Source organism: Chiloscyllium plagiosum, unplaced genomic scaffold, assembly GCF_037043375.1.
Source record: "Chiloscyllium plagiosum isolate Xiang-an unplaced genomic scaffold, Cpla_swu_hap1 HiC_scaffold_19, whole genome shotgun sequence".
Lineage (NCBI taxonomy): Eukaryota > Metazoa > Chordata > Chondrichthyes > Orectolobiformes > Hemiscylliidae > Chiloscyllium > Chiloscyllium plagiosum.
In genome coordinates this window covers 46777711-46804221 of record NW_028270157.1, presented here as the reverse complement: position 1 = coordinate 46804221, position 26511 = coordinate 46777711, and the positions used below count along the sequence as shown (strand labels likewise).

The 26511-nt window shown below is 40.1% G+C and overlaps 1 protein-coding gene across 21 annotated transcripts in view; it reads left to right on the top strand.

Moving 5' to 3' along the window:
- Positions 1-26511, top strand: part of LOC122559424 (calcium voltage-gated channel subunit alpha1 C) — a 1175809-nt gene that overhangs the window by 1032575 nt on the left and 116723 nt on the right. For all 21 annotated transcript variants that reach the window (XR_015760447.1, XM_087997307.1, XM_087997306.1 and 18 more), the window contains 2 exons: positions 8227-8292; positions 15114-15205. Coding sequence is in view for 20 of the 21 variants with exons in the window: in XM_087997307.1 (XP_087853433.1) it covers positions 8227-8292; positions 15114-15205 (158 nt within the window). In the remaining variant the exon portion in view is untranslated. The remainder of the gene's footprint in view (positions 1-8226; positions 8293-15113; positions 15206-26511) is intronic.

Sequence of the window (26511 nt, the reverse complement as noted above, 5' to 3'; positions counted from 1 at the left end):
TCTTAAGGTTGATCCCCGAGACACATACCAAGACAAGTATCAACTCCACCTGGAAGACCATCAACTCAGGGAAGGTTCTTGGTGTTACAGTGCAAGATGTTGACCTCAACCAAGTGTTGTAGATTGGCACATTCCAAGGTCCAGGACCACGTGCTGAGGGATGCCTTAAAGCTTGGGGCAACTGCTGCCAAGGCACAGTGGGAAAGGGTGTAGTCTAAAATCTTTCTGCCAAAGTATAACAAGGGTCTGTTCAGTAGATAGACCCTCTTGGTGCCTCAAAATAAACATAAATAGTCTTCTACATAAGTTGAAAATTCCTTTGTTTTTTGCAACTGTAGAGGAGCTCTAGAAAATGTCAAAATTCCTAAAGTTTGTTTGATTATGATTTAGAATTTTGTATGTATTTACAGATGACATTTAAGAATAAAGTATATTTTTGAAATGCCATAAAAAGCTGTGAAGCCTGTCTGGTTTAACAAACCTTACAATAAGTATCAATCATATGCATGGTTGCTTGTATTAAGTGTTTACAGAATTAGGGATGAGGCCTACCCAAGTGAGGTAGCGATACTGGTTGACATGAGCAAACCTGACCAGGAAAGGTAGGTGGACTGAAATCAAAACTGAGGAAATTCAGATAAAAGTCAGTTAGGTAGAAAGGGATGGGAAGGAGGATAACTTAAAGAATAGTGTTGGAAGCACTTCAAGGGAGGAACTTAGAGGAGGAACTTGGAAGGCAGGGTGAGAGTCACAACGTATGGCAGGGGGGATAAGAAAGGGTGAGAGTTGCATATTTAGAATGAGGAATACAATAGAACAGTTAGCTGTGTAAGATTGTGAAAAAGAGCAGTTACATTGTACAAAGGGCTTATAAGGCTGAGGCTGGGCATGAGGATCTGGAAGGATATGGGAACAGAGGAAGAGCAGAAATATATGGTTTACTGGGTATCTCCTGCACATCCAGATGCAACCTGATTGGTCTGACCTAATGGCCCCGAAAGAAGGGAGGTTGCATCCCTGGAATCTCCTGAGGTAACAGCCCATGGGTGCCTGTCACTGCTTTTACTTGTTGATGTATAATGCACCTCTCTGAAACCGTGAGGGAATGGAGCTAGAGGGAGGTCAATATCCTTCTTGCCCATCCTGTGAGTAAATGCAGATATGGTTCAAGTAATGGTGTGAAGTTCTCCACTCATTTCTGGCAGATACTGAAAGTTCTGCTGGTCCCGGCTCTCCGTGACAGCCACCAAATGTTTTAGGGAGACAACTAGGTGCTCAGATGCTAGAGCTACAACATCAGATTGAATTTGGGCAGACTGCTCAACCTATCACTCCAATATGTACAGGATCTCTGGCACCTCTGCCAGACATTCTCCTGCTTTTCTACTGTTATGTTGGTGTTTCCTTTGGAACCAGGAATTATATACCAGGTTGACAAATTGTAAGTCTGAACAGGAACACTTTATGGATGACGCTCTCACCTTCACAGCTGGTTTTAGACTGAACCTAAGGTCAATCCAGGTCACTTGACCAGCTCTCTTAAAGGAACAGCACCTCCAACTGTATACATAACACCTCCATCTTTCCATCAGCTCATTAATGTGAGTCCAGAGGGTCATCATCTGGAGCTGGCATGGCAAGGGCCTGTTCTCCAACAATCCTCCATGTTTCAGAGACCTCGGCCATTTCTTCCTCTATATTTGTGGGCCCATATCAGTGTTGTGCTCACCAGAATGTAACCATGAGTAGGTGAGGGCTGCTGATGCTGGAGATCAGAGTCAAAAAGTGTGGTGCTGGAAAAGCATAGCTGTTCGGGCAGCATTGGAGGAGCAGGAGAGTCAACGTTTCGAGCATAAGCTCTTCTTCATGTGGTACGTGTATGGAATGAGCTGCCACAGGAAGTGGTGGAGGCTGGTACAATTGCAACATTTAAGAGGCGTATATGGGTATATGAATAGGAAGGGTTTGGAGGGATATGGGCCAGGTGCTGGCAGGTGGGACAAGATTGGGTTGGGATGTCTGGTCGGCATGGACGGGTTGGACCAAAGGGTCTGTTTCCATGCTGTACATCTTTATGACTCTAAGTAGCACTACATTGGTATCTGCAATGAAGTAACAGATATTCTTTGTACAAGTCATCTGTAGTGACCAACCTCCTATGTGATAGACCTCTCCAGTGGCAACATTACAACACTAACTCATAAAAGCATGAAGCATTGAGTGGACAGTTGTACATAACCTTGTGGAGGTTAGCAGATCATTCATTCTGTGGAGACACTGGAGCCACCTGTGGGCACATAGCTCTACAGCTATCTATGTCTAAGTGTCTTTGTCATTCAGGATGGCATCATGTTGCCACCCCGAGAGAAAAGAACAACTTCCTTTCTCTCCTGGACAGCCTTCAGGAGAACATCTATGGAGACGTCATAAAAGTCTTAGTGCCACTTTTTATCTGGCCTCTGATTTCTCTTGGGTTGAGTTGGGATGACAAGCTGAGATTGAATGATGCTCCTGGCTTGCAGAGAGTGAAGTACTGTTTGGGTGCATCCAGACATTGGAACCTAAAAGGTCCTGACAGGGAGCAGAACTTCCTACCTTCCTGCCTAGAATTTGACAATACACAATGAGCTTCAACAACACAACAGTGTAAAAAAATCCAAACCCCCTCCAAGCAGCAGTACCTCCCATCCAATTTTAAGCCCAACTCCATATTAGCATAAAAAGAAATTCCACCCTTTAATATTGTTTGATGTTAAAATGTACCAGTTAAAATTGCAGGACTTGCATTTCATCAAGCCTCATATCTCTTGACTTAAGCTGCTTCCAGATATTTGCAAATATTTATCTGAATGAAACATTTGATCTTCCACATTTGTATCATTTTATGAGGGAGAAAGACTTCTATTCTGTAGTTTTGCATGAGGCTGGTGAAAGAAATGCCTTGCCTGATGCAGCAAAACATAAGAACTTAAAAAACAGGAACAAGAGGAAGCAAGCAGCCCCTCAAGCCTGCTGTCCCATTCAATATGATTGTGGCTGAACTCCCAACTCATGTGCTCTAGCTATCCTGTCGTACCGTGCCAAATCCATTGATTCCCTTAGTGTCCAAAAAAGGTTAATAATCTCAGCCTTGAAAATACTCATCAACTGATTTTCTACAGCTCCCTGAGGTAGAGAATTGCAAAGATTCACAAACTTCACAACAGTTTTAAATTTCTAATCCCTTATGTTGATACTACATTCACTAGTTCCAGCCTCTCCAGCCTGGGGAAACAGTCTTTCAGCATTTATCCTGTTAAGTCTCTAAGAATTTGAAATTTTCAATTACATTATGTCTTCCTCTTCTAAATTCTAGAGAATATAGACTTACTCTAATAAACTGCTCAGAAGGAAATTTCTCCCCTCCCAGGAATTAATCTGGTGACTGTCAAGGTAATTATACATTTTCTTAGACAAAGCAACCAAAAATATACAGGTATTGCAGGTGTCAGGTCACCAAAGTTTTATTTCATGCAGAAAAGAATCCTTACTCTTACCCCCAACTCCCTTGCAAAAAACCTAACATGCTAATTGCATTTTAATTGCTTTTTTGTAGCTGCATGGTAACTTACTGTAATTTGCGAACAAGGATAGATCTCCCCCACCCCCAAATCCACCTCCCAACGCCACCTGAATACTAGCATTTAATATTTATTTACATTAAAAAACCACCTTGCCATTTTTCCTACAAAAGTGGATAATTATATATTTCCCCACATTAAATGCCATTTGCCACCTTCTTCAAATGTATTTAATTGGTCTTTATCTCTTTTCAGCCTCTTTACATCATCCCTCACAACTTATTTTCCCACTTTGTTTTGCACAGTCAGAAAACTTTAATAATTAAAAGTGGCCCCTTTCTCTAAATCAGTTGTATAAATTAATAGCTGACACCTGTGCACCGATCCTTGTGGATTTCCAGATTACACTCTGTAATCCCCAAAATGACCTGTTTACTCTTATTCCCTGATTTCTGCCTGTTAATGAATCCTCAATCCATACTATTTATATTATTTGAAATGTCATTAGTTCTTGTCACATGGAACAATTTCTTGAGAGCTACTTATCCAATCCATCAGAAAATCCAAACTTACTAGATTCATTCTTTCTACTTTATCAATGTTACTAATTATGCTCTCAAAAAAAACCCACTAGTTTTCTCAAATATGATTTCTCCATCATAAATTCATTTGAATTTATGAACCAGATAGTGATTTTCTGTTATAATCTTATTATTAATAACAGATTCTACAATTTTCCGTACTTTGACGTCAGGTTAATGGGACTGGAGTTCTGCTTTTTCTCTCTTCTTCCTTTCTTGAACAAATGGGTCCAATCCACAAAGATTGTTCTGGACTACAGAGGAATTTGGGAAATTAAAGCCAATTCAGCCACTTCTCTTACAAATTTGTAATGTAGGATGCCAAGTTCTGGCTTTTAGTTACATTAATTAAATTTAATATTAATTAAGTTTCTCACTCTCATTAGACTCTTAATTTCCCATAATTTCCAGAAAGATTTTTGAGGCTTCTCCCGTTTCTTATTTCCCATTAGAATTCTTCTGTTTCTGTCTCTAAGGATCCCACATGTTTCTACATGTAAATTTCTTACAATCTGATTTTATATTTCATGCTAGTTTAGTCTCATCTTCAACTTTCTCATCCTTTAAGAATGTCTTGATCATTCTTCAATGTTTTTTTTTTAAATCTTCCCAATCCATAGCTTTACCATTCTTTTTAGGTGATGTTGTAAGCTGTTTCCTTTAATCTAATAACTTCTCAAATTAGCCTTGTTTGCATGACTTTTCCAGTTGCACTCCACAGTTTCAAGGAGGTGATGAAAGAATTAGGTGAAATAATGGGTGCTGACAGGTGGGACTAGATTGGGTTGGGATATCTGGTTGGCATGGATGGGTTGGACCAAAGGGTCTGTTTCCATGCTGTACATCTCTATGACTCTAAGTTGAGACTACTGAGCAGTGATGACTACATTTATCACCTTATTAAATTCATCATCTTAAAAGTTACATTGGCACTCAGTTCTGCATTCTAACAGGTCATTTTAGGAATCATTTCTTAATCAGCAGGCGAAGGTTTCTCAAAAAGGATCATAAGCCCCTGTACCATTGAGCTGGCTGATGTATTAAATTTATTGCTTATCAGGGTCAGTTAGACTGAAAAGGCAATCAGTTGTACATCCATGACTGCATTTTCACAAGTACAGTGTGTAATGATTGTAAATAGTTCATGTAGGAGTTTTTCAGGAAGCTGCCAAGAATACATATACAATCCCAATCACCTCAGCTCATCCAATCACCTTTGTGGCTGATCCTGTGAGACAAGACATATTCTCTGAACTCTTTCTGAACACTCAACACTGCTCCAACACACAGATAGGGGACAAAAGTAATTCCTACCAAATGACTGCAAAGGAAAAGACAGGTCGGGAGTTGAAGATTATCAGACCAATAGGCTGAATGGCCTTCTTCAGTTCCTATACCTTACAGTTTTACTGTCTTATACAAGGGCAACCATCAAGAAAACCATAGATATGTTGATGATAAGGTTTATGAAATATGTAATATGTACCCTTAATTGTGTCCCACATGATTACTGTCTGCTGTGCATTGACACTCCAGAGAAGAATAATGTTGAGCCAAGGAAACACCTCAGTGGAAGACTAGAGTCAATAGCTGCCATCCAGTACAAGTGCTCCTGGATTGGTGTGGGGTGCAGACCACAGGACATAGACATACATGACAGGGAGTTTCATAACTCTTTGATCAGCAGATGTTTGACTTAAGGGCAAGTGGAAGAGGATGCTGAGCCAAGAATCTCTTTCCCAGAGGTGTGATTCTTAACCTGTCATCAGCGATCCTTATCACCCATTGTTAGGTTCTTTTTCTTGAAAAGAACCGAATACCATGTGACTGAAATGTGCATTGTCCATCAGATAAACGGGTACTGTCAAGTGTCTTGCCTTTTTACAGGCCATATCCTCATCAGTTTTAACATCTAAATCCTGACAACTGTTGCTTCAAAATAAAGATGTAATTAATTATAAATTTAATTTCAACAACTTTTTATATTAAATATTACGTAAGTATGCACGTTACATAATAACACCGTCCAATGAACCCCAAGTACTAATCTATGGTTTTCGGCATATGCTTATCATAGTTTCTACTGGATGGTCCACCTGAGCTTTGCATTGATGTGGAGGCAGGTTGAAGAATCCCAAATCTTCTGGGTTTCTAAATCTTACTGGGATTTGGCATATTTGGAGCCACCTGCATCTCTGCCAGGGCCATCTCAGTCATCAGAACATAATCTCGCATTCCTGTCACTATCGGACGAACTGAGGAGGTATCTTCAGCTGTAAATCCTTGAAATGAGCCCACATTGCCTTAAAGCTGGTTTTCCACAACCATTTAAGGCTTCACATTCACTCATGTAGTCACCTGAAGTGGTTGTGGCTTTGGCAATGGAAAGATGCATGGCAGGCCCATCTCAGCCATTCATCAATTTATTGATTTCATAGATGAGGCTAGGGTCTGAATGCCCGTAACCCCTGAATCCAGTTAGTTCTATTTTCCATATATGTCTTCATGAGGATGTCAGTCTCTGATTCAAGGTCATTATACATTTACATGTCCGAAAAAAATTAACCACTCATGTCACAGATGGAATCCTCTATCATTTGTACACAGGGCTTCACTCTCTGGAAACCTGATCAGATGTTCACAGATTTGATATATTAGCCAGTCCCTCTCCTGCTTTGTTAATGACATCCTAGGTCCACCATCTGCATGGAATTGAGCAGCTGTAGAAACATTTTTAATTAATCTTTTCAGAGACATTGTGACATACCACTTGAGCAAGTGGGATTGAACCCAGGACTCTGGGTTCAAAGGTAAGGACAGTAACACTGCATCACAAGCACCTTGGGATTGGTTATAGCTGTTACTGTTTTCATTATCTCCTCCTATGTATCTGTGATGTATACTCACCAGATTATGCCACACCGTTTACACATGCAACAGCTCACCAGTGTTAATGTGTCTGCACAGCAATGGGTGGACATAGTCTTCAGATGCCAATGCATCCTTTGAGATTTCCAATGTCTCTAGTGCCTGAAATGTTTCTCAACTTTTAAGATCCCCTCTACTGATGGATACAGACCAAGTTCACCAGAAAGTGATTGGGTTGATCCATTCAAGTAATAGTAAATTATATAGGTCTGCTGATTCTTTATTATTAACAAACAATTTCTCTGAAAATTAACTTTGAAAGTCTCAATCCTTTTGATTTGAGTGAGTTTTGAGAAGATTGAGGAGGTTGAGGAGATTGAGAAGATGGACAACACATCCATCCTAGGACAAGCCAAATAGAGACACGCACGAGAATTCGTAGAAGCATGGCATTCCAACTGGAACTCTATCAACAAACACATTGATTTGGACCCGATTTACCACCCCTGAGAAAAAGAACAGGAAATGACATCACCAACCCAAAGAAACCCAAACATATAAATAGAAAGCAGGAATCATCAGCAGTGCTTTGTCTGAAGGCTCACTGAAGATGTTACCTAGTATGGTGACGAAATGTCTGAAAATGAACCTTCCAGTTCAGCGAGCAAACTTATATCCAGAACCCTGTTTTGATTTGAATTGATGTTGGAAACTTAGAAAAAATGTATTTTTCTTTACTTTTATTATCTCTCTCCATTCCAATTCCTTTTTGCTTTATTTAGCTTTCAGCTCCTAATTTAGGATTAAAGTAAACATTCTTAATTCATATTCCTTGCTACTGACTGTACACTTCTTAGGAACAATGTTTCTGTCATTGATAAAGAAGATGCATAATTGCTTGTTTTGATTTCCTAAATCAATAGCACAATTATTCATACCACCTTTGTGAGCCAAACCTCTTTTGATCCTGCAATAAATGCTCATCTAATCCCTGTATCTCCAATTTGAAGTTTAAAACCTACAAAAAATAGACAGGAACCCACCTGTTACTTCATTATCCATGCTACCAGAGAACAGCAACTTTATTTCACAATAAAGCAAAACATTCTTATCTCGATATTCATTATTGTTCAACAGATATTACTGTTTGCAATAGTCAAGGCATTAAAGCCAGTGGTCAATAAAGTCAGTTAATGGTATTTTCACTTTCATTACAGGCACTGCCATACGTTGCTCTTCTAATTGTTATGTTGTTCTTCATCTATGCTGTGATTGGAATGCAAGTAAGTGACCTTGTACTAAGTATACATCATCACATTTGTTCAGCACCAATTCATATATAGTGTGATAAGAAAACAACAAATATAGTATAATGTACCGATTGGTCACTGCCTTTATTATGGTTAATTTTTGACATATGTGAAACTTATTATTATTTAGTTTTGTCCAATATAGATTTATACAATACAATATGTAGATGAATAATATGGAATTAATAAATAGCTGCTATCCTGAGGAAGCTCATACAACACTGGCTACTAGGTGCAAGAAGCTATATCGTGCTCCGTTACGACAAACAGTATCCTCCTAAAACAAGCATTATTCAATTGCATATGTGACCATACATCAGTCAGAACAAATTATGTTTATACTCTGCCTGGAACTTGAAAACTATCAATAGATCTTGGACTTGTTATTACTGACAGAACCAGTAAATCTATTCCCACCTCTCATTACTAATCATAATAGATCCATTGGTAACCATGGAGTTCTCTCCATTTAATTTCTAAAACCTAATCAAAAGAAGATACATCAATCCATTCATTCACAATATTCCTACTGTAAACACAGTCATGCAGGAAAACCTGCCTGTTTCTTCCCATGAGCACCAGATATTCAAATGCACAATATCCTCAAAAATGTGACAACAGTATTTTTGAGAATTCAATCAAAATATGTAATAATTTGCTCAACAATAATAATTTAACATAATAAATAGCCTCAAAATACTTATCAGAAGCATTATCAGACATGATCTGACATTGAACCATAGAAGGAAACTTTAGGAAAGGAAAACCAAATGCTTAGTCAAAACGGTGGGTTTTAAGGAGCATCCTAAAGGAAGTGAGAGAGATGGAGAAATTTAGGAAAGGATTTCCAAAACTTAGGCCAAGACAGCTAAAGGCACAGTTACCATAATGAACCAATAAATATTAGGGACCATAAGAGGCTGAAATGGAGAACACTAGAGTTCTCACAGATCTGAAGAAGGTAGCAGAGACTCAGAGAGATGAGACCATGGAGGGAGTTGAACAGAGTTCTAAAAATTTTAATTTGATGAATACTAATCCAGAAGTCAGTAGAGGTCAGTGGACATGGGTTGTGGTGTGTGAATGAAACTTCAGTGCAACTAAGGATATGAACAACAGAATTTGAATGAATTCAGGTTTATGGCAAGTATAAAGGTAAGAGGCTGCCATAACAGAATTAGAATGGCTATGTTTGAAGATAATAAAATCACGGGTATGGATCTAACCAGCACATAGATTGAGGCAAAAACCAGAGCTATTGCTATCAGAAGCTCATCTTTGTCGGATAGGAAGCCAAACTTGCAAGTACTCTGGTTCACCACTGACGCTAGCCATTTGATGATTAGAAACAAATACTATGAGATGGAGTTTGTGACAGGAGCCAAAGATGATAGCATCTGGTTTCTGAATATATAATTTCAGGAAATCAGCCTAGCAGGGTGACAAATAGAATCATAGAAAAGCTACAACACAGAAAGGGTCATTTCATGCCTCATGGTGCACCAACAGAATAAACAGGTTGTTTTTTTTTCTCTCTCTTTTCAGATTTCAGAATTGCACGTTATACTCCAACTGTGGCCTAACCAAACTTTTCTACAGTTCCAGCATAAACTCCCTGCTCTTAAAGGTTATGCCTCAGCTAATAAAGTGTAAAACATGCCTTAATCATTTTATCCATCCGGCCTGATACTTAAGGATCAGTGTTCATGCACACCGAGGTCCCTTTGCTTTCAGTGCTTATCAAGATCCTATTATTCATCGTGTTTTCACTTGCATCGTTTGTCCTGCCCGAGTGCATCACCTTACATTTATCTAGATTGACTTTCAGTTGCCACTGATCAGCCCATCTATACCTTCTTGTAATGTAAGGCTATCGTCCACATAGCTTACTACCCCACGAATTTTCGGATGAGAATTACAGTATTCCATTGTTTTATTTGCCATCCCCAAAGACATAACCCCTCACATCCTTGGATTAGATTATTTTTGCCACTTCTTCACCCATTGAACCAAAGCATTGATATTATCCTGAAGCAACAACTATTCTCTTCATTACCAACTACCTGTCTAATTTTTGTGTAATCTGCAAACTTCCCAATTATGCCTCCTACATTTAAGTTTAAACCACTAAAATATATCACAAACACTAAGGAACTCAACATTAAGCCATGTGGAACACCATGGAAACATCCATTCACCATTATCCTTCATTTCCTGTCACTAAGCCGATTTTGGGCCCAACTTGGCACATTCCCTGTGGATTTTAAGGTTTTCTGTTCAGTCTGTCAAATGACTTACTAAAATCCATGTACAGTACAACCTTGATTATCCAAATGAGATAGGTGGAGAGTATTTTATTTGGATAATTGATCGTTCAGATTACCGATCTGTTCGTAAACAAGCGGTAATTTGACTGCCGGTTATCGAACATGCCTCGGTTATCTGGCAATGCACGCCATAATGCCGTTTAACTGATAACTGAATGCTGAGTTGCCTAAAGCCATTTTTACCAAACCTTGAGATCTTGTTCAGATAATTGATGTTTGGATAATCGAGGTTATACTGTAGATAACATCAACAGCATGTCCTCATCAATCCCCCATGTCACTTCCTCAAATAAATTAATTTAGCAAGATACAACCCTTGCTTAACAAAACCAGAATATCATATGTTTCATAAACTCACCTCTTGTTCTTCTGAACTTCAATGGACAGTAGTTCAACCTGTCTAACCTTTCTTCATAAGACAATGGCTTCAGTTAAGGAATCAACCAACCTTCTCTGCACTGCTTCTAATGCAATTAAGTAAATGAGGAGATCAAAATATCATTTAAATAAGGACATTACCTCAGTTAGATGGATGGCTGGTTTACATTGAGGAGTTGCAGATGCTTTCAGTTCCCATATTGGCTAAAGTTAGCATAATGGTCCTACTTTTTGAACCTATCTCCTCACCTGAGGTATGGTGACACTAATGATAGACGACCCTATGTCTGGTAGACTGTGGTGACTTTACCTTTATCATTTAAATAATATCCTACTTTTTATTCATTCAACCAAAGTAGGCAAGTTCACATTTTCCCAAGTTATGCTCCATTATAATTTTTTTTAACTTTTGTTACTTTTTTACCTTAATCAATCAATATCACTTTGCGGACTCTTTATGCCCTTTTTACAACTTAATCTAAATATTTATAGTACTGATTTAGGATCCTTGTGCAATGTTTCACAATTCCTGATGCCAAATGAGACTCATTACAGTTGCCCTCTTATATTTTCATGATGGGTCTACACACATTATGAGGCATCATGATAGAGTATAAACTTGATCTCTTTAGTCTGTCATACAATTGTTTTACATTCAAATAAGCAAACGATTATCTTAATAAACTGAGAATTTTGAGAAGGTAAATTACATAATCCTGGGCTGCCATAGTATTCACATTGAGGTTTCAAAAAGAACAGCAGAATACTGCAGATGCTGGGAATCTCAAGTAAATGCCAAAAGTGCTAGAAACATTCAGAAAGTCAGGTAACATTTGTAGAGATAAATTGGATTATTGGAGCAAACAAAGGGTCACGAACCTGGAATGTTGGGAAAAAATTTCTGCTCTCTATGGTGGTGAGCTTTGAGGTGGGTAGGGCATGTAAATAGGTGTGATATTTGTGTACCTGAATCTTTGTCATCTTCCCAACTCTGCCAGAATTAGATTCTGGATGGGAATTCCATGTCAGCCTCCCTGCCTCACTGAGGTGCTTAAGTAGTCACTTAATAACTTTTTAAAGACCTAATTTGTAGGCACTTTCACTTCCTTTTTGAATTTCTTAAAAACCTTCACCTCTGTTTTGGTTGCACTTCAGTCCTACGCTCCTGATCTTTGGGCACTTGGTGCGGAGGAGGGAGGGTAGGTCAGAGGACCTCCTCGTGGGCCTGCTCCTGGACCTCGCAAACTGGCCATAACAAGGTCCAGGCAGCCGGCTGTGGAGGGGGGTCGCAATGGCAGATTGCCTGCCCCTCTTCTGCGGTTGTGTCAGAGCCCAGGTGTCCCTGGAGAAGGAGCACGCAGTAGCCACCAACGCCCTCGAGATTTTCAGGGAAAGATGGGCACCACAGGGAGTGGAGTGTATTATTTCCCCCTCCAACTCTATTTTGATTTAATCCCTGCCCTCCCCTTCACTGTTTGATCACGCAGCATTGCCCTCTGAGACGGACACTGCTTGTCACTGATCACTTGGGTGTTTCCTTTCTTCCTGGTGGTGGGAATTGAATAAAGATTTGCACACCTGTTGTCTTTCACTGTGTCTCACACCTGTGCACACACATCATGGGTGCTGGGAAAAATATAAGCACTACCGCTATTAGGTGGTTGTATGGGGGTAAAGAAAAAGAAAGGGAAAAAAATTTAAATACCTAATCCCACCACCAATGATTTTAACCCAGTTGCGGGTTGTTGGGATGTGGTATTCATAGGAGCTAAAACCATATGGGGATGGGAATGTCCCTCATCTGTGTTGGATTATTGGAGCAAACAAAGGATCATCAACCTGAAATGTTGGGAAAAAGTTTTCTGCTCTCTATGGTGGTGAGCTTTGAGGCGGGTAGGGCATGTAAATAGTTGTGTACCTGAATCTCTGTCATCATCCCAACTCTGAAGATACTCAGCACTTGATCATGTGACTGGACATCAGGTATGAGGACCCTACTGAGAGCCACCCCTTCCCTTGCTGCTGATTCCACTTCACCATCTCCCTGTTACCCCCATCTCCCCAAAATGCCATGCTGTGACCTGGTCCATTCAGCCTTCCTTGGACTCCAATGTCTGCCTTTGAGCAGCAACCACGCCTCCCAGTAGTGGTGTTGAGCACAATTGCCAGCCTCTTAATGGTAGGCAGGTCTCAGTATGTGAAACCTAGAGAGGGGAAATTGCCAAAGCTCTTCCCTTATTTTTGGGGTATTCCGAAAAAGGTTGTGAAGCTAGTTCCAGCAATTAAAAGGCCGTCAATTTAACATTTGTGATGGAAACATTGCTGGAAACAATTATTCAGGATAGAATTAAGAGTCTCATGTAACCATATAGACTTATTCAAAAGAACCAGCATGGATTTATTAAGAGAAAATTGTGTTTAACTGACATGGTGAGGCAACAGAGAGGATTAATAAGAGGAAGACTGTTAACGTGGTGTACATTTATTTCAAAAAGATGTTCAATGCAGTGCCATACAACAGACTTGTGAGGAACTTCAAGTCTTGAAATAAAACAGAAATTGGCAAAGTGGATACAAAATGGCTGAGGAATATGAAACAGAGTACTGTATTGGTTAATGGATTTTTTTGGGGGGCTGGAGTAAAGTTTATAGTGGAGAGCTCTGGGGTTGAAATTGGGACTCTTGCTTTTCCTGATTCCTATGTGTAAATGAGCTAGCTGTTAATGTGCAGGAGAAAAATCAAAAGTTTGCAGAAGCTTAGGAAAATTGTAAACTATGAGGGAGACAATGTTGAACTTCAAAAGGACATTGACACCTTGGAGATGTGAACAGATAGGTGGCACATGAAGTTCAATTCTGAGAAATGTAAGGTGATAGGCTTTGGTGCATAGAGCATGGAGAAACAGTAAAAATTATATGGTACTATCTTATAGAATGTGCAGGAGCAGAGACCTTGGTGTGGATATGGATATGTCACGAAAAATGGCAGGATGGGTAGAGAGACCTGTTAATAAGGCATACAATATTCTTGGCTTCATAAACAGGGTCAGAATATAAGAGCAGAGATGTTATGACACTTACATAAGACACTGGTTAAACTTCAAATGGAGTATTGTGTACAGTTCTGGACACCACACTATAGAAAGAATGTAAATGCAATGGAGAGAGTGGCTCCAGTGATGAGACAATTCAGATGTGAACAAAGATTGGAGAAATTATGAACCAGAGGGCACAGTTTTACAGTATTTTGCAAGATAAGCAAATGTGAGGTGAGAAAAACTTGTTCGGAGAGCAAGAAGTTAGGGTATAGAATGCAATATTCAATGAGGCGTTCAAAAGAGCATTAAATAATTATTTAAATACAAGGAAATGCAACACATTATCCAGAAAGCCAATGCAGTCATGATGGGCCAAATGGCCACCTCCTGACCCATAATATTTCTGTGAACCCTCTATCCCGGTGTCTTGGTTCTAGGGGAAGGTCTTGCCACTACTTGATTAACTTGTGGTTTGGCTAATCAGGTAGCAAAAACAGGGACCCTCATTTCCCCTGAATACATCAAGTTTTGAAAATCCTTTGCAAGTCATATGGAAGATAATCATACACAGATGAAGTTCAGGAACAATATGAATGCTGGAGCAATCAATAGTCCTGGTAGTATCCTACCTATCTTTGTGTCATCAGCAATTTTAGAATGCATACATTCCAGCCATTGATGTAGATTGTATTTTGTAAATAGCCTCTCCAATAGTCTTCTATTGAGCTTGCAGCTTCTATATGGAATGGTGTCAATTCCACTGCTGAGAAAATGCCAATAGATAGATACTTTAAACCACTTATAAACAGGCCCATAATTATTTAAATTTACTGCCCACCTCTGTGATTCTAGTAGCCGTATTGTTTTTCACCTTGCTTGCCTTGGGAAAGGGAAATATTCCCTTCAATTCTTTTAGCATCTCACATACATGCCCACCATCACAGGGATGAGAAAATTCAACACCATGTTTCTAGAGGATGATATAGAGGGACAAGATAATATAGCATAAGTAAAGTAGATCAATATAATTTTGATTGTTTCATTGTTGTAGGTGTTTGGTAAGATTGCCATGATTGATGGGACTCAAATCAACAGGAACAACAATTTTCAAACCTTCCCACAGGCTGTTCTGTTGCTCTTCAGGTTTGTAATGAACTTATATTTCTAAAATTGAGACTCAACATTCTATGTCTAATAACACACAAGTGTGTGTGTTAATATGATTGTTTCTTTAATTTCAGGTTTTGTGGAGCATTCCTCCTATAGATATAAGTTGAAACCCTGGAGCCTAGTTTTATCGGATTATTCACTCATTTAGAGGCCCTCTTGACATTTGCAATGTGCAAGTACACTACAAGTTAAACCAATAACATATGGTGAAAAAAATGGACTTGATATTACCACTGCAGAGCCAGGAACGTGGAAAATGCCATCTGTTAACAATTATGTTATTACACCTCCATTCTAACAGATTTTTCTTTTTTTCCTATCTTGGAGTTCTTTCCCCTTTGCATGGTGTTAATGGAATGTGGACATTGCTAGCTGTATTAGTATTTATTACCCATGCTTAATTGCCCTGAAGTTGTTAATGAGCTACCATATTGAGCTACATGGGATCTACATGGTTCTATTAGGAAGGGAGTTCCAGATTTTTGGCCCAGTATCAGTGAAAGAACAGCAATATACTTCCAAATCAGGATGATGTGTGGCTTGGAGAGTACCTTGCAGGTGGTGGTGGTTGCATGGATCTTCTGCCCTTGTTCTTCTCAATGGTAAAGGTCATGGATTTGAAAGTGCTGCTTAAGGAGTGTTGGTGAGTTGGTTTGGTGCTTTTTATAGATGGCACACTCAACTGCTACTGTACATCAGTGGTGTACATAGTTAGTTTAAATGTGTTAGTTGGAGTGCCAGTCAGCAGGTTGCTTTGCCCTATATAGGTCAAGTTTCTTTAAGGCTGTTGAAGCTGCATTCTTCCAGGAAAGTGAAAAATACTCCATCACACTCTTGACTTGCACCTTATGGATGGTGGATACACTTTGGGAGTCAAGAGTTTCTGAACTGCACTTGTAGCCATGATGTTTATATTGTTTGTCCAGTTTCATTTTTAATTAATGTTGATGGCGGTGGGTTCTGTAACGGTAATGCAATTGCATGTCAAGAAGTGATGGTTAACTTTTGCTTGTTGGATATGGTCAAGCCATTTCAATACAGAACTGGCTCAACGGTAGAAGACAGGGGGTGGTGGTGGAGGGTTGTTTTTCAGACTGGAGGCCTGTGACCAGTGGAGTGCACAAGGATCAGTGCTGAGTCCTCTACTTTTTATCATTTATATAAATTATTTGGATGTGAGCATAAGAGGTACAGTTAGTAAGCTCGCAGATGATACCAAAGTTGGAGGTGTAGTGGACAGTGAAGAAGGTTACCTCAGATTACAACAATATCTTGATCAGATGGGCCCATGCGCTGAGAAGTGGCAGATGGAGTTTAGTTTAGGTAAATGATAGGTGCTGCATTTTGGGAAAGCAAATCTTAGCAGGACTTATGCACTTAATGGTAAGGTCCTAGGGAGTGTTGCTAAACAAAGAGACCTTGGAGTGCAGGTTCATAGCTCCTTGAAAGTAGAATCACAGGTAGATAGGACAGTGAAGAAAGCATTTGGTATGCTTTCCTTTATTGGTCAGAGTATTGAGTAAAGGAATTGGGAGGTCATGTTGCAGCTGTACAGGACAATAGTTAGGCCATTTTTGGAATATTGCATGCAATTCTGGTCTTCTTCCTATCGGAAAGATGTTGTGAAACTTGAAAGAGTTCAGAAAAGATTTACAAGGATGTTGCCAGGGTTGGAGGATTTGAGCAATTGGGAGAGGTTGAATAGGCTGGGCTGTTTTCTTTGGAGCGTAGGAAGCTGAGGGGTGACCTTATAGAGGTTTACAAAATTATGAGGGGCATGGATAAGATAAGTAGACAAAGTCATTTTCTTGGGGTGGGGGAGAAGAGAACTAGAGGGCATAGGTTTAAGGTGAGAGGGGAAAACTATAAAAGAGACCAAAGGGGTAACCTTTTCATGCAGAGGTGCTACGTGTATGGAATGAGCTGCCAGAGGAGGTGGTGGAGGCTGGTACAATTGCAACATTTAAGAGGCATTTGGATGGGTATGTGAATAGGAAGCGTTTGGAGGGATATGGGCCGGGTGCTGGCAGGTCAGACTAGATTGGGTTGGGACATCTGGTTAGCATGGATGGGTCGGTGAGGAAAGATTTCAATCTGAGACTGGTACAGTTGAGAACAAAGGCGAGTCAAACAGTCAGGACAAAGCAGAGAACAAGGTGGGACTGATAAATTAAACTGCATTTATTTCAGTGCAAGACACCTAACAGGGAAGGTGGATGAACTCAGGGCATGGTTAAGAACATGGGACCGGGATATCATAGCAATTACAGAAACGTGGCTCAGGGGTGGACAGGACTGGCAGCTTGATGTCTCAGGATACAAATGCTACAGGAAGGCTAGTAAGGGGGCCAAGAGAGAAGGGGGAGTGGTGTTTTAAGGGATCACATTATGGCTGCACTTGGGAGGATATTCCTGGGAATACATCCAGGGAAATTATTTGAGTGGAACTGAGAAATAACCTTATTGGGATTGTATTATAGCCTCCCCCCCCGCCCTCCCCCCCCCCCCCCAGTCAACGGGAAATTGAGAAACAAATTTGTAAGGAGATCTCAGTTATCTGCAAGAATAATATGGTGGTAATGATAAGGGATTTTAACTTTCCAAACATAGACGGGGTCTATCACAGTGTTAAGTGTTTAGATGGAGAGGAATTTGTTAAGTGTGTAAAAGAAAATGTTCTGATTCAGTATATGGATGTTCCTACTGGAGAAGGTGCAAAACCTGACCTACTGTTGTGAAATAAGGCAGGGCAAGTGAATCCTTCGAGGTGTCAGGAGGGGAGCACTTTGGGCCATTGACTGTAATTCTATTAGTTTTTTAAAAAATTATGGAAAAGGATGGACTGGATTCAAAAGTTGAGGTTCTAAATTTGGGGAAGGCCAATTTTAATGGTATTAGGCAAGAACTTTCATAAGTTGATTGGGTGCGGATGTTCGCAGATAAAGGGATGGCTGGAACACGGGAAGCCTTCAAAAATGAGATAACAAGAGTCCAGAGACTGTGTGTTCCTGTTAGGGTGAAAGGCAAGATTGGTAGGTGCAGGGAATGCTGGATGACTAGAGAAATTGAGGTTTTGGACAAGAAAAAGAAGGAAGTATATGTCAGATATAGACAGCAGGGATCAAGTGAATCCATAGAAGGCCATAAAGGCTTGGAGCATACTTAAAAGGGAAATTAGGAGGGCAAAAAGGAAACATGAGATAGTTTTGGCAAATAGGGTTAAGGGGAACCCAGAAGGATTTTATAAATACATTAAGGACAAAAGAATAACTAGGGAGAGAATAGGAACCCTCAAAGATTGGCAAGGCCACCTATGTATGGAACTGCAGAAGATGGGGGAAATACTAAACGAGTATTTTGCTTCAGTGTTTACTGTGGAGAAAGACATGGAAGATACAGAATGTGGGGAAATAGATGGTGACATCTTGAAAAATATCCATATTACAGAGGAGGAAGTGCTGGATGTCTTAAAATGCATAACATGGATAAATCTCCGGTATCTAATCAGGCATACCCTAGAACTCTGTTGGAAGCTGGGGAAGTGATTGCTGAACCTCTTGCTGAGATATTTGGATCACCGATGGTCACAGGTGAGGTGCCGGAAGACTGGAGGTTGGCTAACGTGGTGCCACTATTTAAGAAATGTAGGAAGGAAAAGCCCGGGAATTGTAGACCAGTGAGCCTGACATTGGTGGTAAGCAAGTTGTTGGAGGCAATCCTGAGGGACAGGATTCACATGAATTTGGATGGATAAGAACTGATTAGGGATAGTCAACATGGCTTTGTGCTTGGGAAATCATGTCTCACTAACTTGATTGAATTTTTTGAAGAAGTAACAAAGAGAATTGATGAGGACAGAGCAGTGGACGTGATCTATTTGGACTTCAGCAAGGCATTCGACAACATTCCTCACAGTAGATCAAGGTTAGATCACATGGAATACAGGAAGAACTAGATACAGAACTGGCTTGAAAGTAGAAGACAGAGGGTGGTGGTTGAGGGTTGTTTCTCGTCATTTATGTAAATGATTTCGATGTGAATATTGAAGGCAAAGTGAGTAAGTTTGCAGAGGACACCGAAATTGGTGGCGTAGTGGACAGCGAAGAGGTTTACTTCAGAGTGCAACACGATCTTGATCAGATGGGCACGGGGTTGAAGAGTGGTTGATGGTGTTTAATTTCGATAAATGTGAGGTGCTGCATTTAGGAAAGGCAAATCAGGGCAGGATTTATACACTTAAAGGTAAGGTGCTGGGGAGTGTTGCTGAACAACGAGATGCTGTCCTTTATTGGTTAGAGCTTAAGTATAGGAGTTGGGAGGTCATTTTGCGGCTGTACAGGACATTGGTTGGGCCACTTTTGGGATATTGTGTGCAATTCTGGTCTCCCTGCTATAGGAAGGATGTTGTGAAACTTGAAAGGGTTCAGGAATGATTTACAATGATGTTGCGAGGGTTGGTAGGTTTGAGCTATAGGGAGAGGCTGAATAGGCTGGGGCTGTTTTCCCTTGAGCGTCAAATGCTGAGGGGTGATTTTATAGAGGTTTATAAAATCATAAAGGGCATGGACAGGGTAAATAGACAAGTTTGGGGTTGGGGAAATCCAGAACTAGAGGGCATAGGTTTAGGGTGAGAGGGGCAAGACTTAAAAGGGACCGAAGGGGCAACCTTTTCACACAAAGGTTGGTGCATGTATGGAATGAGCTGCCAAAGGAAGTGATGGAGCTGGTACAATTACAACATTTAAAAGGCAACTGGACAGGTACATGAATAAGAAGGGGTTAGAAGGATATGGGCCAAGTGCTTACAAATGGGACTGGATTAATTTAGGATATCTAGTTGGCATGGATGCATTGAACCGAAGGATCTGTTTCCATGCTGTACATCTCCATGATGTTATGACTTTAATTATGATTTATTTCAAATGAGAACGTCCTAGCTACAGATAAACAATCTTGAACCTTCACCTATAGCTCTACTTGTTAAAAGTCTAGCCCCTTATAAATTCCCCCTAAATATGCATACATTTGGCTTTTCCCAGTTACTTTGACAACATTGATGCTGCTAAACAACACATTTGCTGTTATGGATTTTCTCTTCTGAACTGCTCATAATCCCTCAACATTACTTCTGTAGAAACACTACCTAAGCTATTGGTAACTACATCAACCATGACATCTGGATCCTTCCCCTCAAACTCCAAGTCCTGCTCAAGCACAGATAAGATGTTGTGCTTCTTGGCAGTGTTGTGAAACACAGCCGTTGGGCACTCTTGTTTTTGCTGCAGAGACCAACATCGATTTCTTGACCTATGCTATCTCTTATTAGTGGTACATTTCTCTTTTCTCCCCCCACTTGAATGGTGCTGTGGACCAAGGAGCTGTAGTCAGTTCATTCAAGACCACTGGCTGAGGTTCCTCAATAGTTAAATTCTGGATTTCCATCCTTGCCTCATTCACAGACTCACCCTCCTGTCTCTGACCACAGACCAAATTTATGGAATTAATTTAAGAAGTGTGATTACCTTGTGCTTTTTATGAACTTACTGTCTCCACTATCTCAAGCTGGTTCATAAGTAAAGACTCCTCCTGTCTTTTCCTCAGTCTCCTTCACATTGATGCTGACTGCTGCACAATCCTCACATTCTCCTTCACAATGATGCTTACTTCCTGCACACACCTCCCAGTCACAAGTTTTAAGTCATTTCAACTGTTTTCTGGGAGATAGCATAATATTTCATACAATTTTTTAAGCATCGCCATATTATCCAATCTGATCACTGGTGGATGGGACTTGGCAATTTTCAATATATCATTAAATTTCCAATCGTTCTGTCAATTTGATTTTGCTTTCTATTTCTTTCACCATTGTAAATATTGTTTTCTTCTGTCTATCGTCCCTGGCATATTGTCGCTTTAACATATTAACATGACACACTTGCTAATTTTTCCTCCAGTCTGCAGTACACATCCTTAATTCACATAATATAAATTATTTTTTAATTGATAAAATCTAATGAACCTTTCTTTTAATGGTACTGCAAGTATAGGTAACAGTACTAATGCCTTGGCAAAATTCCAAGTTTTGGCTATTTTGCTTGCTATAATTTTCATTGTTCATTAAGCAACTTCCAATTTTTTTTGTCCAACTCATATGTTAAGGTTTTCTTCCAGAAAATTGCACTAAGGTTGGTCACTGAGCTTTGATTTAGAAAGTTTTATTTAATTATTTTAAGAATCCTTTCACCTCATGTCGATAAAAATGTGTTATGAATCTATAAACAACACAAAAGTGCACATATGTACAGTAGTCAAGTGAAATATTTACTGATACCCTCGCTTATGACAGAGGAATGAGGATTTAAAAATACTAACTTTCAAATGAAATTCAGCATCTGTGGTCGATAATTTGATTGTGGCTTAGTTCTATTTAGAAAGACATGGGGGCTCTGAGAAGAGCCTTTGGCTTCAGATATTTAGATTTCTAGCTTCTTATTTCTTGGCTGATGATTTCTTCACTAATTGCTTCCTGTCTGTTGTTTTCTTCATTTTCTTTACTACTTTCCTCGGGTTTCCATTTTAACAATTTTGAGCCTTTTTTCAACCTACCTTCTAATACTGAACCTTACCTAGCACTGGAGTTTCTCAACATCAATCCCGCTGTCAGCCAAAACTTTCTTTATCGTGACCAGTGATACCCCCTTGTGATCATTGCAACTTGGCATAACCTTATTGCTGTTTTAGAGCTTAGGCAAGAGCTGCAAATTCCTAGAATTGCCAGTGAAATCAGGGTAGGTGTGTATTCAGCCAGAGGCAGCAATTTTTTGTAGCTTTCTTACTATTTATAACATGCACTCCAGGACAGAGAGGAATACAAAGGAAACAGAGTTTTAGTGGATCCAAGCCTACATTTGATAATTTCCCGTTTATTAGTGATGAACATTCACTGGCTCAAAATCTTCATGGTAGGTTACATGTTTAGCTTCTGGGCCAAATTAGGATGAGAGTAAACAAAGTAAAAATTAGAAATATGGGCTCAGATTTTCCAATCTCCAGGTGGTCAGGGATTGGATATATCCCCAGCCATAGATGTTGTTATCCCTCAGATGTCCAAATACACTCTCACCCTGACTATCTCCACCACCTGACTATCCTAACACAGTCTATCCTCTTATCCATTTACCTGTCATCCTATCTGCTCACTCACACACCTGCCACGCTACTCCTTCACCCAACTGTCACATATACCTTACCATCACCCACCTGCAACCCTGCTCCTCTTTTCATCTTTATTCCAAGAATGACTCAAATTAACCTTCTCTGAACTGTTTTCAAAGTAATTGTGACTTTTTAGTAAAAATAATGAGATCAAAACTGTATTCAACACTCCAGATATTGTATCACCAATATCCTGGACAACTGCGGCAAAGTTCATTACTTTTATATTCCAATCCCCTTGCAATAAGTTACAACATTTCATTCGCTTTCCTAATCAATTGCTGTACCAGCATAGGAGTTTCATGTGCTGTCTGTACGAGGGATTCCTCATCATTTAAGTAACATACTGTTTTTCTATTCTTCCTGTCAAAATAGACTTGCTCACATTTACCAATATTATACTCTATCTGACAATTTCTTTCCGACTCACATAACCTGTTTGAAGTTCACAGAATTCCAGGTGTTTGTCCGACGAAGTCCCCAATATAGTTTTAATTTGGAGACATCAGTGTTGGACTGGGGCGTACAAAGTTAAAAATCAAACTACACCAGATTATAGTCCAACAGATTTATTTGGAAGTACTAGCTTTCAGAGCACTGCTCCTTCATCAGGTGGTTGTGGAGTATAAGATCGTAAGACACAGAATTTATGGCAAAAGTTTACAGTGTGATGTAACTAAAATTATATATTGAAAAAGACCCGGACTTTTTGTTAAGTCTCTCATCTTTTTAGAATGAACATGTTGGTTTCAGTTTTTTCATATGTAAATCGCAGAACTTTTTAAAAAGTTACATTCTCAAGTGAACTTTGGGCTGACATGACACCAATTGTTAAAGTTCAGGATATGGGATGCAGGACCACCTTCACAAAATCAGAAGCCATGCCGGTGTGGGGATTAGTGGAGGTGCCTGATCTGAAGGATGGAATGCAGTCCCCATTTAGATGGTCGTCAAAAGGTTTTTTATATTTGGGAATTATTACCCCTGCCGTCCCCCAGCTGTATAAAGCTAACTATGCACAATTACTGGAAAGGATAAAACAGGATTTGCAGCGGTGGGAGGGATTACCGTTATCATGATTGGGCTGAATAGCCTGTTGTACTCCATGAGAATGCTCCCTTTGTTGCTACCCAGACAAGTGTTATGGAGGCTCAGTGGTTGGCTAGGGTCCTTTATTTCGTGTTGCAGGCACCCCCAAATAAAATTTACTAAATTGCAGCTCCCGCAGGTTGAGGGGGTGGTGGACCTTCTGGACTTGAGGAGATATCAAATAAGCGCCCTGTTAGCATACATGGGAGACTAGGGGCATTCAGAGTCAATTTGGCTTGACGTTGAAGCCTTGCAGTCGAGATGTCCCCTAGTTAATCTATTACTCATGGATAAGATGAAATCCATGATTGAGCAGTGTAAGAGCCCCATCATTTTAAATACGGTGAAAGCTGAGAGGATAAGGAGGCAAGATGAGAGCAATTGGCTTAAGACCTTGTAGTTTACCCCGTTGAATTGAATTGAATTAAATTGAATTGAATTTATTGTCGCGTGTACCAAGGCACAGTGAAAAGCTTTGTCTTGTAAGCAATACAGGCAGACCACATAGTTAAGTAGCATAGAAACAAAAATAATAGGTAAACAACAGCAAAAACAAAAACACAGGTACAGGCGAATGTTAAGAGTTTGAGAGTCCATTCAGGATTCTAACAACTGTAAGGTAGAAACTGTTTCAAAACCAGCTGATGCATGTGTTCAGGCTTCTGTACCTTCTCCCCGATTGTACTGGTTGTAGAAAAACACTGTTAGGGTGGGATGGATCTTTGAGAATGCTGGTTACCTTTCCTTGACAGCGGGCCTGGCAGATGTTCTAGGCAGAAGTGAAGGGCAAATGATATGGATCTCTTGGTCCATTAGGCACATTGGAGTGGGTCAAGAGTAGTGGGGAAGGTGGAGTTGATTAATGCCATGACCAGCCTTCCAAAGCACTTCATGACCACTGGGGAGTAGTCATTGAGACATGCTGCATGAGCCTTCTGAGGCACAGGAGTGATGTTGGCCCTCTTGAAACAGGCAGGGACAGTGGCCTGCTGCAGGGAGTGGTTGAAGATGTCCGAGATCTCTACCAGTTGATCTGCACATGCTCTGAGTGCACAGTCTGGTATTCCGTCTGGTCCTATCGCTTTCCTTAGATTCACACGAAGGAAAACTTATCTAACCTCTGATGCAGTGACTGTTGGGATAGGTTCGTCAGCACCTGTCGGAATAGGTGTTACCTCTCTGCCAAAATTCTGCTCAAAGTGACCTGGGAGGAATATGTCATCATCTGCTATCTTGCACTGTCTCTGATGTCATTCAGTCCTTGCCATAGTCTTCAGGTGTCTCTCTGGTCTGTAGTTTGGATCGGTATTGATCCTTGGCTGTCTTAATGGTTCTGCGAAGGTCATACTTGGATTCCTTACATTTGAGTGGGTCTCCTGATCTGAAGGCCTCACACCTGGTTTTGAGAGGGTTCTGTATGTCCTTATTCATCCAGGGTTTCCTTTCGGGGAACACCCGGATTGACTTCCTCGGTATGCAGTCGGTATGCAGTCTTCCACACAGTTGCTGATACACTTGCTCCTGTTGGCGGGAGCCCAAGTATTTAAATCTGGGGCAATGGACTCCAGCTTTAAGCTTTGGGAGAATAAGGGAATCTCTTGTTTGGGAGATTTATTCGAGGGGGATAAATACGGGTACAATGACTGGTGCTCCCAGAGGTGGAAGCTTCAGTGGAGGTGTGGTAGGCAAAATAGCATAAAGTAATGTGATATAATTTAATTAGTTAATTTGAATTTAGCTTAATTTAATTTTTATTTAATTTGATTGTAGTTTAGGTTACATGGATACGTTTGTTCTGGTAGAATAGTAGGTAGTTTATTATTAATAGTATGGTGATATGACATTGTTGTACTACCTCTATCTTCTTGTATTTTGGGTTTTTTATGTATAGTTGTTTTGTAAAAGATTCGAAAAAGTTTTTAATAAAAATATTTATATAAAACAAAGGTGATTGTTTGATGTCCTCTCTCCAGGCTTGGTTGGTCAGTTGGTCTCAGCATGGTTCAAGTGAAGTCTATCCCACGAGAATACCTCCCTTCTATCCCAGTACTGGTGCCAGCAAAGTTCCCTGTAAGCTGCGCATGTAGTCACTGACATTCCACACAAAGTGATTCATATGCCAATGCAGATCAAGGTGTGGAGATGCCGGTGTTTGACTGGGCTGGACAAAGTTAGAAGTCACACGACACCAGCTTATAGTCCAACAGGTTTATTTGAAATCAGAAGCTTTCAAAGCGCTGCTCCTTCGTCAGGTGAACTTCAAGTGTCTTGTGAACGCAGATCACAGTGTTGACTTCTGGTTCATTGCCTCACGTGGACCTTGGAGGTGTGTGCTGAAAAATAAATTAGAGAGTACGCTGGATGTCAAAACCTCATGAAACCTATTTATACCATTTCACTCTAAGCCACACATTTATCTCCTTGATTTTATTTATGTTTTCCATGGCTCAGGTAATCATAAGATTATTACCTTGGAAATTCTGCTTTTTAGTTAAGCTCCTCACAGTTCAAAATCTTTCCAGTCCAATCAATGTTACCTTGGCAATTTTTCACATTGTCAGGTAGATGTCAGTGTTGTAACTGTACTGGAATAGCTAGGTTGCAGCCAATTCTGGGGCACAAATCTTCAGTATTATTGCTGGAATGTTGTCAGATTTCATAGCTTTTGCAGTATCTAAACAGTTTCTTGATATCATGTGGAGTAAATCAAATTGGTTGACGACTGGTATCTGTAAGCTTGGGAACAACTGCTGAATCATCCACTCGGCACTTCTGTTTGAAGACTTCTGCAAATGCTTCGGCCTTATCTTTTGCACTGATGTGCTGGGGCTCTTCCATCATTGACAATCAGACCAATGTGGACCCTGTTCCTCAGTGAGTTGTTTACCTGTCTGTCCCCACTCATGACCAAATGTAACACAACTGCAGTGCTTAAATCTGATCCATTAGTTGTGGGATCACTTACTGCATATGCT